The 17,775-nt window shown below is 40.4% G+C and overlaps 1 protein-coding gene across 5 annotated transcripts in view; it reads left to right on the top strand.

The window, feature by feature from the left end:
- cadm3 (cell adhesion molecule 3) overlaps positions 1-17,238 on the top strand; it is a 113,957-nt gene extending 96,719 nt beyond the window's left edge. Inside the window, exons 8-12 of one of the 5 annotated variants that reach the window (XM_080861481.1) lie at positions 5,514-5,686; positions 6,066-6,491; positions 6,919-6,939; positions 10,523-10,648; positions 13,058-17,238. In XM_080861481.1, coding sequence (XP_080717607.1) covers positions 5,514-5,686; positions 6,066-6,491; positions 6,919-6,939; positions 10,523-10,648; positions 13,058-13,176 — 865 coding nt within the window. In that variant the 3' untranslated portion in view covers positions 13,177-17,238. The remainder of the gene's footprint in view (positions 1-5,513; positions 5,687-6,065; positions 6,492-6,918; positions 6,940-10,522; positions 10,649-13,057) is intronic. The other 4 variants (XM_080861478.1, XM_080861477.1, XM_080861480.1 and 1 more) reach the window with 4 other exon arrangements.
- The last annotated feature ends 537 nt before the right edge of the window (positions 17,239-17,775 follow it).

Raw genomic sequence — 17,775 nt, 5'->3', positions numbered from 1 at the left:
GTTTGTGCAACAGGCTGCTAGTAGTTAAATGCATGAAGATTGAAAATAGTTTCTTTTGTTGTTTGCTATGCGTAGACACCGGTTTATCAGAAGTGGCAAAAGTACAGATATTCTATACTGATTTAAATTATTTACTCAAGTAAAGGTGAAAAAGTACAGGCTCTGAAATGTACTCAGAGCAAGAAAGTAAAAAGTCATTTTTAGGACCTCTCTATCAGCTATTTTTGTGCAACTGAACCTTGTGCTATATTAATGTAATAAAATAATGTTAGCAAACAGGAATATAAACTTTACTTTAGTCTAAATTTTATTCAGGTGTAGTGGCTCACAGTGGGGAAAAGAATAATAGCTTACAATAATTTATATTGTGGGCTCCAGTAGATTCTTTTAGTATATAGGCTGTGATGAGCTGATCTGTGCTCCTGCTGACCTTTGTGGAGTTACACAACTGTATTCAAAAAGATGCAAGCAGTCCTATCTTGGCTGATTCCTATCCTCTACACCGACATTGTTTATTCTGTCTTTATACCAGTATAAAGTTGGTATGAAGGTGGAATTCAGTGAATTAAGTGTCATCAGCTAAAATTCATATTAATCTCTGCTATCCTTCATGTAACCTAACTATAACCAGGAACACCACATCCACTATGCAACCTGCCAATAACACACAGTTAGTATAACTCTGTTTGTTTGAGTGAAGTTATTTTGCACTCTTTTCTCTCCCTGTGAAGAACAGCAGCTGGACCCTTAGCAGGCAGACACACTGTGTGACAAACTGCACACTTTGTGCGCTTGCTGATATTTGTTGAGCTGATAATAACGTTACATTTGAAATTACCTGCCACTCAAAAAATGTTACTGCCTTTGTACTTGCTCTTCTTCTGTAGGGTTAGCTAGAAGTACTGAAGTACTGCGAACACAACTTAAAAACATCTCCACTTGTTCAAAGAAAAAAACAAACGCCGGCCCACCTTGACTGGCAATATAAATTATGCATAGCTTGTATGGTTTTGCCTCTTTCATCTTTTTTTTAATGCAATAACCCCTGGTGATTGATATGCTATTAGGATTGTCTTTTATGTGTTTAATGTTTGAAGGCCCGCAGTGACATGAAATAAAAACTCCCTTCAAATGTGTTAAACCGAAAGTAACAAGTCTGTTTTGAAAATCTAAAGAGTAGAAAGTACCGATATTTGTTTAAAAAATTTAGTAAACGTAAAAAAAAATACTCAAGTAAAGTACAGATAATCTGGAAATTCTACATTAACAGATTTGTAATTCCCAAAATTCCTCTGAAAAAGATCAGGTACAACAACTGAGTTGAGAGTGAGTAGAAAAAGCAGAAAAACCGTAAAAGATCAAAATGCCTCGAGAGCTATTGCCTAAGACCACTTTAAAAAATACAAGAAAGTCTGCTTGGAAGGAAAGTATAAAGACATGAGGAGTAGCATTTGCAACGCACTGTTTGTCACTAACATACAGCCACATTGCTGGCAGGTATACTCAGCCTTGAGGACCTTTCCATACACTTCTTTGCCTGGGGGTAATTTTTTTTAAATGACAGGAAATCAGGGTCCAGTTAATTATCCTAACAGCACTAAATAAATAAAGAGTGAATAATGATTAAAAGGCCTCCAAGTCATCAATTTTATTTTCAGATTTAGTGACTTTTAAACTGCATTAATTTCATGGAAGCATAGATATGATGCCTGTGGATACGGATAAAGCACATATTTTACTTTATTTATTATCTGAATTAGTTACAAATGCTTTGGTTACAACTGAAGTAGGGCTGCCACAAACGATTATTTTGATAGTCGACTAGTCACCGATTATTTTTGCGATTAGTCGACTAATCAGATCATCATCCATTAGACGTAAAACTACAGCTTATTGCACCAGCAGCATCTGCTCTTATATAACTATCATTAGCTTACAGCAGGGGTGCTCACACTTTTTCCGCATGTGAGCTACTTATAAAATGACCAAGTCAAAATGATCTACCCACTACAAAAATCCAAAACATATACTTATTTATAAATATATTGAGGATTCTTTATATCTACAATGTATATACATGCATAACCGCAATATCCAATATTTCACAACACAATTAACTATGTAAATTTTTTGTCATTACCTGAGTTTACTCTGATGACTTGCACTGAATTGAATCAGCCAGGGATGCATAGTCCGGACAGTAGCTGCTGACGGCCAGGTTTAAGAGAAAAAACCGAGAGCTAAAAATTGGAGTTAACTCGCTGACTAGCTTGTCAGTTTTACTACACTTCGCGCCGCTGTTTGCGCATGCGCAGCGACCTAAGCGTCAGAAAAAATCTGCTGTCATCTGACTGGCTTCCCTGTATCAATCAAGTGATGGGATGGATGATAGGCTGGCATCTATTTTTTTAATGCCATGCGATCTACCAATACTACCTTTGCGATCGACTGGTCGATCGCGATCGACGTATTGAGCACCCCTGGCTTACAGCTTTAAGTGTTTAAGGTCTGTGCTAACTAAAAATAAAGACAAGATGATAGTTTATTGAATTTTAATGAAGTTTGCAGATTGTTTCGGTGAAGATTAATAAACTCCTTGCTATCTAAAATATAACAGGACACTGGAGTATATTCTGGAGCATCTCACACTTCTGATAATCAGCTGTCTGCTTGACGTTTATTCAGCTGTGTAAAAACTATAACTTTAATCTCAGACAAACTGATTTACTCAGGAACAAATAAAATACTAAAAAAAAAAAGCCAAACAATAACATTTTAAGTTATCTAAGTGACTCATATATATTTAACCTGAGTAGCAAAAGACGGCAGTGGGTTTGAAAACGATTTGCGGGGAGTCCGGTGTTCTCACGGCGCTAGTGACCTAGCCCCCGGCTCGCTAACGAGCTAGTGGGTAACAGATGTCTCCGAAAACGTCGGAGCGCTTTTGAAAATATGTGGTGTCCTGATAAACTGAGCAGATATTTGAGGTTTACACAGCTACATTCTCGCCTGAAAATATGTTAAACGTTTATTTTGTGACCCAGAAAGAATAATAAGAGTAACATTAAAACTAACTAGCTGCCGCCACTGTTGGAAACTGCGCTGGGCCGCGCTATGAATTCTGGGACACAGCTGCTTCTTCTTCTTCTTCTTCGGGGTTTAACGGTAGCTGACATCCTTGTACATGCAATGCTGCCATCTTCTGTTTCAGTCCGTTATTACACTCTTAAATCCTGCCACTTATTCCTGCGTCTTTTGTGATCGTACAAAGTTTCAAACGACGCGTCGACTATTAAATCAGTCGTCGACGATTTTGATAGTCGACGTAATCGTGACTAATCGACAAATCGTGGCAGCCCTAAACTGAAGGAGTTCAAACAACATTAAACGTAGCTGGAGCCTCTTTAGTAAATTTGATTTAATGAATAAGTGCACCAGCCGGCAGCCTGTGGTGGGCCCAGTTTGGCCCACTGGCTGTAAGTTAAATACCGCTGTTGTGTTTCTACAGCACACAGGTTGTCAAACAGAAGTTTATTTATACACATGCACACACAGAGCAACATTGCCATTCATTTGTAAGTTGAGTCTGCTGAGCGATGTTCTTTTACCTTTGCTGATTTAGTCTCTAAAAACTCCCAAAGGGTCGGCTGTGGCTCTTTAGCATCTAAATCCTCCAAATCTTTGCAAGCTTCAACTGCTGAATTTGTCTGTCTGATGAAAACAGAAAAAAAAAATTAGTAGCATAATCATTTCACCCATTGTTAATACAAAAAAGGTAATTAGAGCAGCTTCAAGGCTGTCTATATTCTGCAGGAAACAGTGACCTTGGGACTGAGCGCCACAGAGTGGGTTGGAAAGAGCGAGAGTAACAGTGTAGTCTCTGGGATTTAATCAAAAATAAAAACAACATAAAAAAAATCACAAGGCTTATCCATTTATAATCTCTAATTGTAAAAATACCATTATCTGTTGACATGATATGTTCGGTTGAAATAACTCTTGAATTACAAAGATTTTATAAATTAGCTTAATTTAACAAATCTTATATTAATAATTTAGCAGAAATACCCAAAAGCTCATTCTTCTCAGTGATAATGATTACAACTGGGAGAGGGAGGCGTATGCAGCTCCAAAGTACCCATAATTGCAATAAGGAATGTCTTCAAGCGTATCATGACTTTTGTACAGTGTTTACTAATGCATGTGTGCTAATTGAAAACTTTCCACCTAAGCGGGGCTCACAGCCAAGAATAAAGCGCAGAGTTTAGACCTGCATGCTGGGAATTATCAGATCATTATCGTGATCTCACCAATCCGCTTTCTCCACTTAAGCTGCCCCGCTGTACGTAAACGTATATCGAGCATTATGTTTAATATTACTACACGAGTCACAGCCTGTAAATGTGGAGTTAATTGTTCGGTTAATTGCACATTATCAAGCATTTGGAAGCGGTGTAAAACAACAGAAGATTACATTTTATTGCAGGTAACCACACAATGCACTGAAACGACATGCTGATTTTTAAACATTTTATGGTTGAATAATCATCTTTTATTTGCCTCGGGGCACTGAAAGGCTTTCCCTTCAGGGTTGTTAGGATTTCTTTGCCTAAAATGAAGCATACTCGAAACTTTGACACTTGGTCTTTCCAAGCGTTATCTCCGCAGGAAGTGTCAAGGGAGCAGATTGTGTTTTTCATTAGCTTTCAGCCATTTGGAGAATTTTACCCAGCAGCAAAGACCAACAGAGTTACTCCTTTACAGCTGCGACTCATCCAGCTAGGTTTTAAATACTGGTTTGAAGTAGCTTATTCAAAGAGGCTCATTATTCCTGCCATTTACAGTTAGCGTACGAATGCCAACCTGGCCAAAGCCGTGAAGTTACGGATCGCACCTTTAGGTGTCGCTAGGAGTTTTTTCACATTTCCAAGAGTGATTAATCAGTCCAGTATATTCAGGTCTGTGCCCGATTCAGACTCCCCGTCATCCTAATTACTGTACAGTGCTTAAGGACTTGCACATTTACATAATTGATTCTTTTATCAAAGCTCGTCTCGCTATCTCTCTCGTTCACAATCTGTTATGCAGAATGGATTTTTTAGCGCAGCCTGATTTGAAATGCTGATCTTCACTCTGTTGTCTTCTTCTCTTTCTGTCGCTTTTAAGTGCCTTTCTTCTTCAAGCCGTGCCATTATTTTTTCCATCTTTCTTTTTTATTCATCTACTTTGCTGTCTCCTGCAACAACTTCCCTATCCCTCCTTTTTTCTCCTCCTGTTTCTCCTCGTGTCTCCTCTGCTCTGCTCTCCTGCTTTTATCTTTTCTTTTTCTGTCTTTATTCCTCCCAGTTTCCCCGCTCCTTTGACCCTTCCTTCTTTTCGCCTGTCTCGCTCAACCTTTTTTTCTTTCTCCTGAAGCACTTGTCACAGCTCCCCTCTCTCATCACTGTAGAATCTTTTGATTGTTCAGACTGTATATGTTTCAGCTGAGGTCTCTCATTCTCTCTGTCTGCCAGGCCCACTATCTACACATGGGACAAGAAAGATGGAGGGCTCCCCTTACAGGCCAAACCTGATGGTGCTGTCCTGCATTTCTCGATGCTCAACAAATCAGATAATGGCGTCTACGTGTGCCACGCTGACAACGGCATTGGAAGCAGCGAGGGGGAGTACACACTCTTGGTGCAAGGTAAGGAGAAAAAGCAAAAAGAGGGAAAAAAGGGATGTGTGGTGACAGAAAGAGGAAGGAGAGGGACTCTGGGATGTTTTCTTTCTTCATCACGTTTTTTTATTCCTTCTTTTGTTTGTTGTGGCTTTGCTTGTACTTCCATCTTTTTTCTCTTCTGATTTTCTTTTGTTTCTTTCCTCCTCTCTTTGTTTTTTCTTTTTGTTTTTTTCTCATCCAACCGCGCCTGACCACAACCATCCAACCGCTTTCGTTCATTTCTTGCGCTTCTCTCCCTTTGCTTTTATGTGACCCGTTCATTCAATTCGTGGTCGTTTTTGCGCTTTGCTCACCCGTTTTTTTCTCCTGCTGCGCTTCATTTTTTTTCTCGACCTCCTCAAAGATCCCATGGACCCAGACTCCCCAAAAGTCACAGTTCCCTCACTTGGTTCTTCATCTTTCACCCCCTCTTCCTCCCTCCCATCTTCCTCTCCTACCGACAGCTTCTTCGGCTCTGGCTCTGATTCCATTTACTCTGACCCCTTTTCCACTACTGACCCCTTCACCACCTCCTCTTCCTCAAACTCCTCCCCTTCATCAACTGATGTGTCAACCACCATCTCTGAATCCTCCACCATGACCCTCTCCAACGCTCTCTTCCCCAACCTGCCATTCTCTCCAGACTCCTCTTCCCCCCACCCCACTTCATCCCCAACTCCTCCTTCCACCAGCTCTTCTAGCATCACTGCCACTCCCGCCTACTCATCCCCTGCCTCCTCCCTTACGCCCCCAGTTTCAGTCCAGCTGAATGGAGTTAACACTTTCACAGGTAAAACCAGTTACACACTTACGCACACACACCTGTAAGCAAAGAGATGCGAGAATCTTAATATAACCGAGAAAATCCAAAACGTTTGAAGCTTTCTTATGTTTTCCCGCTGTACCAAAAATTGATCTTGAATTGTGTAGCAGTCAAAAATATTCTGACCTTGTGTTACATGCGCGCACACACGCAAACACAGAAAAAAGCGTGGCAACAAAGGAAATGACGGAGCACTCCATAAAGGAAAAAATGGCATTTGTTTGGCTGTGTCACAGCTGTTTCACATTTTTTTCTTGTCTTCCTCTTTCCTCCCGTTGATTATCCTGAACCCCAAATCTCTTCCTTAACAAACATTCCTCCACTTACCTAACCACCAACCATCCCTCCCTCCATCCATACATTCAACAATCCATCCACCCATCCACTTCTGAAGATGAAGCACGCAACATTACAGGTATAACTTTTCCACCAGTCACCTGTGGTCTTTTTGTTTTCTGTCGTTCCAACTTTTCGTCCACCTGTCTGTCCGCCTGACTCTTTGTAGTTTTGTTTTTGACTGTCTGTGATTCTGGGGGGAAAAAGTAGTCTGGCGACACTTTGAACTTGTGAGTAGAGGGATGAATATTTTATACTCTGCCCACATAATGCTTTGTTGTTGCCCATACATACACAGACTGGCTCCAGACACAAGTACCCACCATTCCCACGTGCTGCACACACTCACATCCACACTCACTTCTATCTCCCAAAGACACACAGACTAGCATGACCCCTTAAGTGGTACAAGTCATTTACACAGTGTTCCACTTCCTCTGTGTGTGTTTCTCTCTGTGTGTGTGTGTATGTGCGCGTACCAAGGAGGGAGGGGGGTCAGGCTTCGAGGTGTTCTTGGGTCTTGTCTGCTTTCCTTTGATGCTGACAGCAGGATTTATGGGCTCATTCTCAGTCTCGCCTCGTCAGCATGCCCCTCTCTCACCTCCACGCTGGCCAACCAGAGTGTGTGCCCGACTCTCTGTGTTTGTGTGTTATTCTGATCGACGTACAGAGTCCTACCCTCCGCTTTCCCCTTTTCCTCTTTTCTCCCATTCTCTTGTCTAGAGCTGGCCTCTGGTTCACCACTGTCAGGCCCTTCACGTCTCCAATTGGCTGAAATATATTTCTCCTACAAAAAGGCCCTTCACTACATCCTTTGGTGACCCAGCTGGTTGTAAAATGTTCTTTTCTTCCATGTTCACTTTCAGTTTTATTTCTGGTTGACAGTAGCTATTGCTGTGCTTTAGTGTCTCTGTTCTGCAATCCAATTGAGTGTAAAGAAAAATAGCTTGTCCTCCACATTGTTTTAACTTGCTGATTGCCAGGTAAAAAAACAGCCTCTCCAAAATCGTTCCTTTTTATTCCTCTAATATCTTTTTAAGGTGTGTTTTTTGTGTTTTTTGGTATAAGACACGCTGCATTTCAGTTGTTCCTGCCTAAGTGACTTTCAAATAATGAACACCCAGTGTCTGATCAGTTCTAAAAAGCCAGGCGAAATGATTGATGTATTGTGTTATTTCCACTTAGATCGCTTTCTCTTCTGAAGAGTAAGTTGATTAAGTGGCTGATTTGAGGCAACAAGAGGAACTCAAAATTTTCTGTTGTTGGCTGAAAAGCCTTCATCTCTTCAAAACATAACAAACAAACAAACAGAAAAAAAAACACTTTAAAGAAGAGAAAAGGATGTCTTCTCTTAAAGTCAACTGAACATTATTCAGAAACTTACCCAAGTCAAGAAAAAAAGAAAAATGAAAAACTGTTCTGAAATAATTGTGTTGAAGTGTAGACGCTACATAAATGAAATTTTTGTTAAGTTGTTAGCACTTTTATAATTATGAACATTATTATGGCGTTAGCACGCGCTTAATCCATCATTTATATAGCATTACTCCTCCTTAGTTTGACGTTTAAAAAATACAGATAAATACTTATGACTATGATCATGATTATCATTGTTACTAGCTGTTATGTAGTAGCAATGATAGGTGTTACTGGTGTAACAGATCGACAAACATATTTGTGTTTATAAATGGCATACTAACGAGGAGTAATGTTATATGAATGATGAATTAAGCACTTGCTAATACCTTTATAATATCTTGCAAATGCTTAATAGTGTGACATTATCCTAAAGTGCTACCGTTAGGTCTTTCCTGTATTTTTATGACACTTCTTTTATGTCATGTACAGCGTGACTTGGCTGAGCTATTTGCTGATTTGATGGTGTCAGCTGTTATAACGGCCAATAAATGAAGATTAACAAAATAAAGAAGAGACGTGAGAAGCAGCCTTCATCTCTAGGTGTTGATGTTGCATAGTTTGTCTATCTGAAGGTGGCCTGCAACTTCCCTGGTGGCAGCATTTGTTTGGAACACCACAAACACAACAACAAGCTGATCCAAGCAGAGTCGTGTAGAGCATAAGCAATCAATAAAAAACAAGATTATTTTTAAACTGTTGTGTCATATTATCTTAGTAAGGACTCATAGATAACTACACATAATGGTTAGGGAAATCTATTTATGTGTAATGAGTCTGCAGAGCTTGCAAACTCCTGTGGAGAGAAGGAAACTCAGGATTCAGATACCGATATGTAGACACAGAAAAAGTAAAATGAAAATACGCAGTCCAGCAATAAAGTTCATGATCAAAGTAACAGAAATCCAGAAGGAAGCAGGAATAACAGACTGGCAGAAAACAGACTGGGAGGGTAAACGGACTCTGTGACACTGGACAAAGGAATGATAGGATTATATTAGCTCACAATGAGGGCTGATGGGGATTAGACACAGCTGGACAGAAACAAGACGCGGGTGCAGACAATATAAAACACTCACGGAGGGAATAAAACTAAATACAAGACACAACTAGCTAGCAGAGCAAAACACTAAATGGGTAAAAACAACTAAACAGGGAAACACAGACATAAGAATAAACTTGACACAGGAGGGGAAAAAAGGAAATACAGAGGCAAATACTGCACAAAGTACTGGATTAAAACTAAACTGAAGAATCATAAACTTCAAAAGATGCAACAAATAAATTATCTGCTGCATTTTCTGGTTGCACTGCAATTTCAACTTGTATATATTTTTTTAAACATATATTCATAATACAGCTTTTAAATCATTAAAAAGCTAAGTGTTACTATCCTGCAATACATGACAATCATTTTAAACTGTAGTAAGTTATGAAGAACTCTTACTCATTACTTGTTTGATGGAATGTCAATGATTTAAAATTAACAACAAGAAGTTCTGAAATGTGCTAGAGTATATGAAACATATTCATTCTAAATCCTCCGTGATTGAATGAATCTGCTAGATAAATGTATACTTAATCAAATCATCCTAAAAGCAGAATCTGGGGCTTTGGGAGCCCCTGGAGGTTTGGGACTCTGGTACAGTTTGGTGCATTGCCTTGGATTTCTCAAGACCGAACATTTTAATTCAAAGAGGAGCATAAAATCAATCAGTCACAGTGAAATCACCACGGCTGAAGGGGTCAGGATTTCAGCCAACATCAAGAGTCTGTGTGTGTTCCCGCAAGGTTCCCACGAAGTGATTGGTACTTGGTTTGTAGACTGCAAACAATTTTTAAGGTGACTCAGTGGCCTTCTTTCTTTCGCCTGGCTTTTTCACATCCCTGTCTTTGTCTTCTGAAACTTTGCCTCAGTGGGTTTTATATATTGACAAGTCTTCTCTGCTCCCCTGTTCTTGTCATTTCGCTCTGTATTCTCTCTGTCACTCTCCCCATTATTCTCTCTCTCACTCTCTTTATTTCTACCGCCTTTCATCATCCGTTTCCACCAATATTCCTCCACCCCCTCGTCTCCCCCTCTGTTCTCAATCTCTGTCTCTCTGTCATGCTCTCCCCTTATTTCTCGCTGCTTCTACCTCATTTTCTCTTGCTTTTTTTTCTCTTTTTCTTTATCATGCCTTCTCTTTTTTTCCCCTTCCCCCCTTTCTTCTTCTTTCTTCCACACTGCTCGACCTTTTCTTAAGACCCCACAGCCATGTCGACGACTTCGGGGGTGGACCACGCCGTGATCGGAGGGGTAGTGGCTGTCATCGTCTTTATCTTGCTTTGCCTCCTCATCGTCCTCGGCAGATACCTCATCAGACACAAAGGTCACTGCCTCCCACAAACACGGACTCATGAACACACGGACGCACACTCATTCATGCGTGCACGAGTATACACAGAGATACACTTGCATAAATATGGATACATGAGCTCCAAGACTGGATCTCGCACCTGCAAATATGCAAACAAATGAAGGAACACAAAGAAATGCAAATGCAGTTACACCTACAGTATATGTGAGTTATAAGCTTAAAACTTGGAATTAATGAATTTATTTATGCTCAAATCAGAATAAGAAGATGAATGACTCACACAAAGAGAATGTTTATTTCTTTTTAAAACATTTTGGTTCACATAACCCCCCTTTTTAAATTAGACTGCCTGTCATCGGCGATGTGTCACCAGCCTTTTCTTTTCGTTACATCACCAACTTTTATTTGGAATTTAAAATAATGCGTTCAGTCCAATTTTAGGACGGAAACAGTAAATACTGTAATGCAAAGTTCAGAGGCAATAAAGACCTGTTTCAGTACCCAGGTGGGGTGGTTGATTAAAACAAACTCCACCACCACTCAACCAGATTCAATCCCTGAGTTAGGTGCTTCAAGCTGGTAGAATATTGAAAGCGACTGCCTGCTGGCTGTTGTTTACAAGTGCCAGATCTACTAGGAATGATGTCCGTTTCCCTTCACTACCAATTACCTCTGACTGTTTCAGGCAATTGTTTGTCAGCAAATGGATATGGTTTCTAATTTGTGATGAGTATAGTGGGCACAATGCTAGTTATCCTATTCATTAGACGTAAACTACCAGTACATGCAATAAAAAGCTAATAACACTCAGACCTTTACATTTAAATTTGTGTAAGAAGTAAAAGCCTTATAGGTGATGGGGTTATTTACCTAACTACCTTTGATTCAACAGACTTATGATGACCTAACATTATTTTAAAATAGGCACCAACATCATATTAAAACGGTAATAGTAATAAACTGGTTCTTAAATAGCGCTTCTCTGCTCTACCTGAGCATTCACCCATTCTTACCCATTCACACAATCACTTTTTCTCTGCTTTCTAGCTAACATTTATACACATTCATGCTGCGATGGAGGCATCAGAGAGCAACTTGGGGTTTGTCTCTTCCCTAGAGATATTTGGCATGAAGACGTTCTGTACTTAAGTAGAAATACTGCTGTTAATAATTACTCCAGTAAAAGTTGAAGTACTGATTTAACTTCTTTACTAATGTAAAAGCAAAATAGCAGGCTCTGAAATGTACTCAAAGTAAGAAAGTAACAAGGATGTTTCTATTTTTGTGCAAAGTTAACTGAACCTTGTGCTATATTAACATAATGATAAAATGAATGGCTAGATGGGAATGCATACTTTTTGTTATTCTAATTATACTCGAGAGCTCTCGTAGATTTTCTTAGTGTGCAGGCTGTGATCAGCTGACCTGCTGCTCTTTGTCATTTGCACACCTGAATTGAACCAGGTGTCAGCAGATGTTTCATGAGTTGTTCTGGCTGATTTCCATCTACACTGTCAGTACACTCTTTTTTCTAGATGGTATAAAGTTGGTATGAAGATAGAGTTCAGTCAATGGATCTCAGCATCATCAGCAAAAATCCATATTAATCTCTGCTACACTTGATGTAACCTAACTCTGGCCATGAAACCACAGCCACTGTGCACCAGTCACACACTTTACTTTAATCCATCACAGTACAGCAAGCTCACCTGTTTATCTGCAGAGTATTTTCATGCAGCCTTATAATAGCACAGTTAGTCTGCCTCAGTTTGTTTAGCAGCACATTTCACAATATGAAAAAACATAATTTCATGATCTGATTTAAAAACGGCAGCACGGTGGCACGGTGGTTAGCACTGTTGCCACACAGCAAGAAGGTCCTGAGTTCAATTCCACCATCAGGCCGGGGTCTTTCTGTGTGGAGTTTGCATGTTCTCCCCGTGTTTGCGTGGGTTCCCTCCTGGTACTCCGGCTTCCTCCCACTGTCCAAAGACATGCAACTTGTGGGGATAGGTTAATTGGATAATCCAAATTGCCACTAGGTGTGAATGTGCAAGTGAAAGTGAGTGCGAATGGTTGTCTGTCTCTGTGTGTTGGCCCTGCGACAGACTGGCGACCTGTCCAGGGTGTACCCCGCCTCTCGCCCTATGACAGCTGGGATAGGCTCCAGCGCCCCCCGCGACCCTGAAAAGGATAAGCGGAAGTGAATGGATGGATGGATGGATGATTTAAAAACACGAGAACTTGCATGTAAGGTTTAAATAAAGCAGCTGGACCTTTAGCTAGCAACACACTGTGTAGCAAACTGCAATGGTTTATTTTCTGCTGGTCTTTGTCTGGTTAATTTTTACAGTTACAATGTTGCACTTTCGCTGCCTTATTTAATCTTACTTCTCCAAATTTTTCTCTCTCCTGCCACAGGAACGTATCTGACCCACGAGGCCAAGGGCTCAGATGATGCCCCGGATGCCGACACAGCCATCATCAACGCAGAAGGAGGTCACTCCGGAGCAGAGGACAAGAAAGAGTACTTTATCTAGATAGAGAACAGAGTGGTGGAGGAAAGAAGCGGGAGGAGGCGGAGAAAAAGTTGGAGGACGTGGATTGGAGGAGAGGGGAAGAGTGAAGGAAAGGAAACTTCGATTTTTTTTCACGATGCTTCAGTTCTTCACTCTGTTGGAGGGATGATTGGGATGGGAATGGGGGGAAAGGACTCTGGGCTGAGTTGAGCTTCAGCTGGTACTACCCTCTTTGCATTGATACAGGGAAGTGAGATTTTGCACTGACATATGGATGAACTAATGTTACACTCAAACACACACACGAACATGTAACATACTTGTGTCAGTTAAGGGGTGAATCTGTTTTCACACAGACGTGAATGCTCATAGATGCTCAGAATAACAAACGGGAGCCTCCTACTAACACGCATCCGAATTCTGACACATTAACACATTGTCACACAAGTCTTCTCAACATTTAATCCAAACCAGGTCTGTCTATTCACTTTTTTTTCTCCTCATTCTCTACATCTAACAAGGCAGAATCCCTCTATAAGCCTCCTCGTGACAGAGAAATCCATCTAAAGCAAATTATTACTGACAAACATAATCTCCCTCTCTCACGGTTTAATCTTTTTATGCCATCAAACCTCTTCCTACATCCTCGCAAACCCCGGTACGAGCCATCGAGTTTTCCACAATGCAACGCCACAAAAACATGCAACACCCATGCAAAAACAGCATTCCCACCTTGTGCTACAAAGCCCAGGGGCTCCAGTATACATATATAAATATATATATATATAGAATTATATAGCATTCTTTTTACTTGACAGAAAATGTTTGGTGTGCTGTAAATACACTCTCTCTGTCCTGTTTCTGCCTTCTGTCTCTCCTTCTATCCCCCTTCTCTTTCTCTCTCCACCCCCCCTCTCCTGTAACTCATACAGTCTGTTACTGCATTACAGTAACTTATATACTCAAAAAAAGCCTGCCTGTTTTTATTACATGCGTGGAAATGCAGAGTCGAAATATCAATATCTGGGTAAAAAATAGAAACATAACAACAATGATGTTGCGATGAAGACTAACATTAACTGCAAATATTTGTATATTCTGATTTTCTTTGATCTTTTTTTCTTTTTTTCTTTGATCTCTTGGGGACTCGTGAGGGATTTTCTCTCGTCAGTGTCTCAGTATGTTATTGTCAGTGTTAACATTTTTACAGTGTTTGTCAGTTTGTCAGCCCAGGAGTCCATGAATCGAATTCCTAACTTGTATTTTGATTTTGATGTTCAGGTTTTCAACAATGTTTATGTACTTAGTTCCTTTTTTCGCTGATGAATGGAGTTTCTCCCTGCTTTGTCGGCTCTCTGCTCCTAAATGCTAATCAGCAGCACACCTTCGGTCGAGAGCTTTGAACGGCGACAAGTTGGTGGTGGAGTTTATCTTGAATTCTGCTGCCCAGTGTTTGTACTTGTGGACCACTGTGGCTTTCCTTCCAGCTGGCCCCGCTGATCCCACGGTTCACCTTCGCCGTTTTTCTCTCTGCAGCAGACTGCTTGTCTTGGCGAGGCCACCTGGCGCTAAATTCATTGAGTAGTGACATCATGACTTCCTCTAAGAGGTTGGCACATTTGCTGCTTTCAGAGGTGAAAATGCTTGCTTGCTTTTCCACTACAGGGCCAAATAGGACTGGCTACATGCATTATGACAAACTTCCCGGCAAAAAACCTTTCTGTTACTGTTTGTTTTTTTGTGTGTGTGTGTGTGTGTGTGTGTGTGTGTGTGTGTGTGTGTGTGTGTGTGTGTGTGTGTGTGTGTGTGTGTGTGTGTGTGTGTGTTATTGCAAGCAGGAATCATTTACCAGCTTAGCAAAAGGTTCCCATAAATGCACAGTGTTTTATTAAGGTTGGAAGTTCGCCTTAGCACTGAAAGCTCCACTTGGCCCGGTCATTGAAATTGATTGCAATCTAACTAAGAGGCTCTGGGCTCTAGACTGTACACATGCCAAGCTTTGGTTTGGTGGGCAGGGTGCCGAGTCTGGGCGGCACTAACCCTGAAGAAAGTCATTTAGTAACTTAAATGTCCTCTTCTCTTTTTTTCCCCCTCTGCTCTGCCCGTCCATTTCTTGCATTCTTTAATCAATCATCCCGTCTGCGTCCTGATCCACCTTCACCCCATGTCCCCTCCTCTCATCACTCGTCTCCCCCACTCCATCTCTGATTGATGTCTGATTCTCCTTCCTGGTCTCTCATCCACGAGTTCACATAGACGTACAGTAGAAGTAGCGTCTATAGCTTTGCTGGCGTGTGCTGATGGCTCTTCGAAGCACTGTTTGGGAGTGTTTGGAGAGGAATCCACTTGCTGTTGTTGTCAGTCTACCTGTAGACAGTTATGTCTTTGATAGTTTTTGTACACATTTTATGGGAATGTTCAGGGAATGTGATTTTGCATTCCTTTCCCCGTGTTGTTGTTAACCGCTACCTAGCTTTCTTCTTTGTGAGCAAGTAGTATGTCTATAAGCTAGCTATTCTACAAAGGGTAATGCGACCTGAAGCAGGGTCAGCTGTTGTTCTTTTTTTCTGCCGAGAGCTCTTGGTGAGACTATTTAGTGACTGGTGATGTAGTAGCGAACCCGGGTTAAACAGTGCTTGGATTCTGTGTGTTTGAGCTTGCACTGTTTATCTGATGTTTGCTCTACAACACTCTTCTGCTATCATTTCACTGCTATCATGCCTGCAGATCAGAGGATTGGCTCTGTCTCACAGAGATTGTTGTCCACTTTGAAGATGTTACCATTGATTTGTATTTAACCTCAGTCTAGTTCTGCTCTGTGAATGGAGAAAGGAATATCTGACTCATACTCACCAAAGTGTAGTGTCTTTTAAAAACTAATGGACCTGTATTTGCCTGTAATTTATTGTCCTGTCCTTTGTCTTAGTTAGTCTGCTAGCATGTAGCTTGCATGAGAAATGGTTGGAAAGTGTAGATAGTGTTGCAGATGAGCAGTGATGACAAGTTCGTCTCCTGAGACGAGAAGCAGCGGCCTAACCGGCTGACCTCCCTGCTTTTCTCTGATCTGCAAACATGTCCCAGTGAAATCCGTCTGCACCGCCTCAACACAGCAGAAAAGCAGTGAAGCAACTGGCAAAGGACTCGTTATGCCCTTATCAAAACCACGTAGGGGTATAGTGTTGGACTGAGATTTGCACTCACGTCTAATTGCATTTCAGTGCATCAGTGCAGTAATGATTGACTGTCACCAGATGCCAGCAAACAACAGCTTTTCTTCTCCCTCCTCGGTCGGTACGAGCTGTCCTGCCCTTCCACCAGACGCGCCACCTCCTCTTCAGGCAGCCGCACACTAGCTGCCGCCCATCTCTTTTCATTTTGTAGAATAAGCCAATTAATTTTTAAATTATGTTTCATTAAAGTTGTGCATAATCTCATTGTTTTCATTTCAATTGATATCTTTTTTTCTTTCCTTGAATTTAGATGTTCCAAAACTTGAAGGTTAGACATTTAGTTTTTTGCATATGTTATTGTTTCAACAACGATTTTTAATTAATTTCATGTATATAGTGTTGCCTTTTACCAGATACTCTTACGAGCTACATACTTTGCACATACACTTTGGATACAAACACATCCACACACACATTTGGATATGCACAGCAGGCTTGATGTCTGTTACTATGGTGTATTTGTACATATGTGTGTGTGTGTGTGTGTGTTTGTGTATGAGTGTGAAGCGTGTAATAATTGACCCAGACAAACTTCAGATTTACTCTCATGTGTGTTGCATTCACAAAAATGTTCTTATTTCAGTAACTCAGACAATGTCTTTGTTCTTATCATTATTATTTTGAATGACAAGTCTTCCTTTTGAATAAATATCCATATCACATGGGAGTAGTGCTGTCATGTATGTTAATTTGTACTATGGCTGATGATGTCATCAAGGTGAGGCCCAACCGCATGCAGTGGTGGGTTTTGCATCTGTTGGCTGTTACGTTCATAAAGTATTTGTTTTTCGGGGTTACTTTTGTTAAAATAACAGTTCAGTTGTTGACTTCAATAAACATGCATTTGGGTTAATTTCACGTGTCTTATCATTTGTTCTTTATGCTGGGAAACAGTAAAAATTCCAGGTCTGAAATGCCCATTAGAGCTTTCTTATGAAACTTTTTTTTAATATGAAAGTGTGGTTAAACACATATTTTGCTAATCACATTTAATAACTCAGCACAGACTCGTCTTTAATGTTATTAGTACCTGTGTTTACTGTTTCACGCTGTAAAATTTTGTGGTCCCGGCAGTTTACTGCATCATTGAAAAATGCAACATTTTCTTAAAAAACTGAGACTTTTCAAGATCAAAGACCTCTAAGGCGCTCTCTGTTATTTAAGATTTTAAATGCCTTCATATTCATCATATCAGAGAAATATTTGTTGAGAATAGCTTCCTATCTCTCTCTGAACTAGATGGACTGGACAGTTTCTGATTCTAGACTCAATTTGAATCGAAGCATTGTGCCTATGGAAATACTCTTCAGCTAAAATATAAGAAATATATACATATATATATATATTTAAAAGAATATTATATGCTAGATCTGTAGTGATTTGATTAGGA

Source organism: Rhamphochromis sp. 'chilingali' (genome assembly GCF_963969265.1).
Source record: "Rhamphochromis sp. 'chilingali' genome assembly, chromosome: 16".
In the NCBI taxonomy this organism is placed as follows: Eukaryota; Metazoa; Chordata; class Actinopteri; order Cichliformes; family Cichlidae; genus Rhamphochromis; species Rhamphochromis sp. 'chilingali'.
Note: the sequence above shows the minus strand (reverse complement) of the source record. Positions and strands in the feature narration are given on the sequence as shown.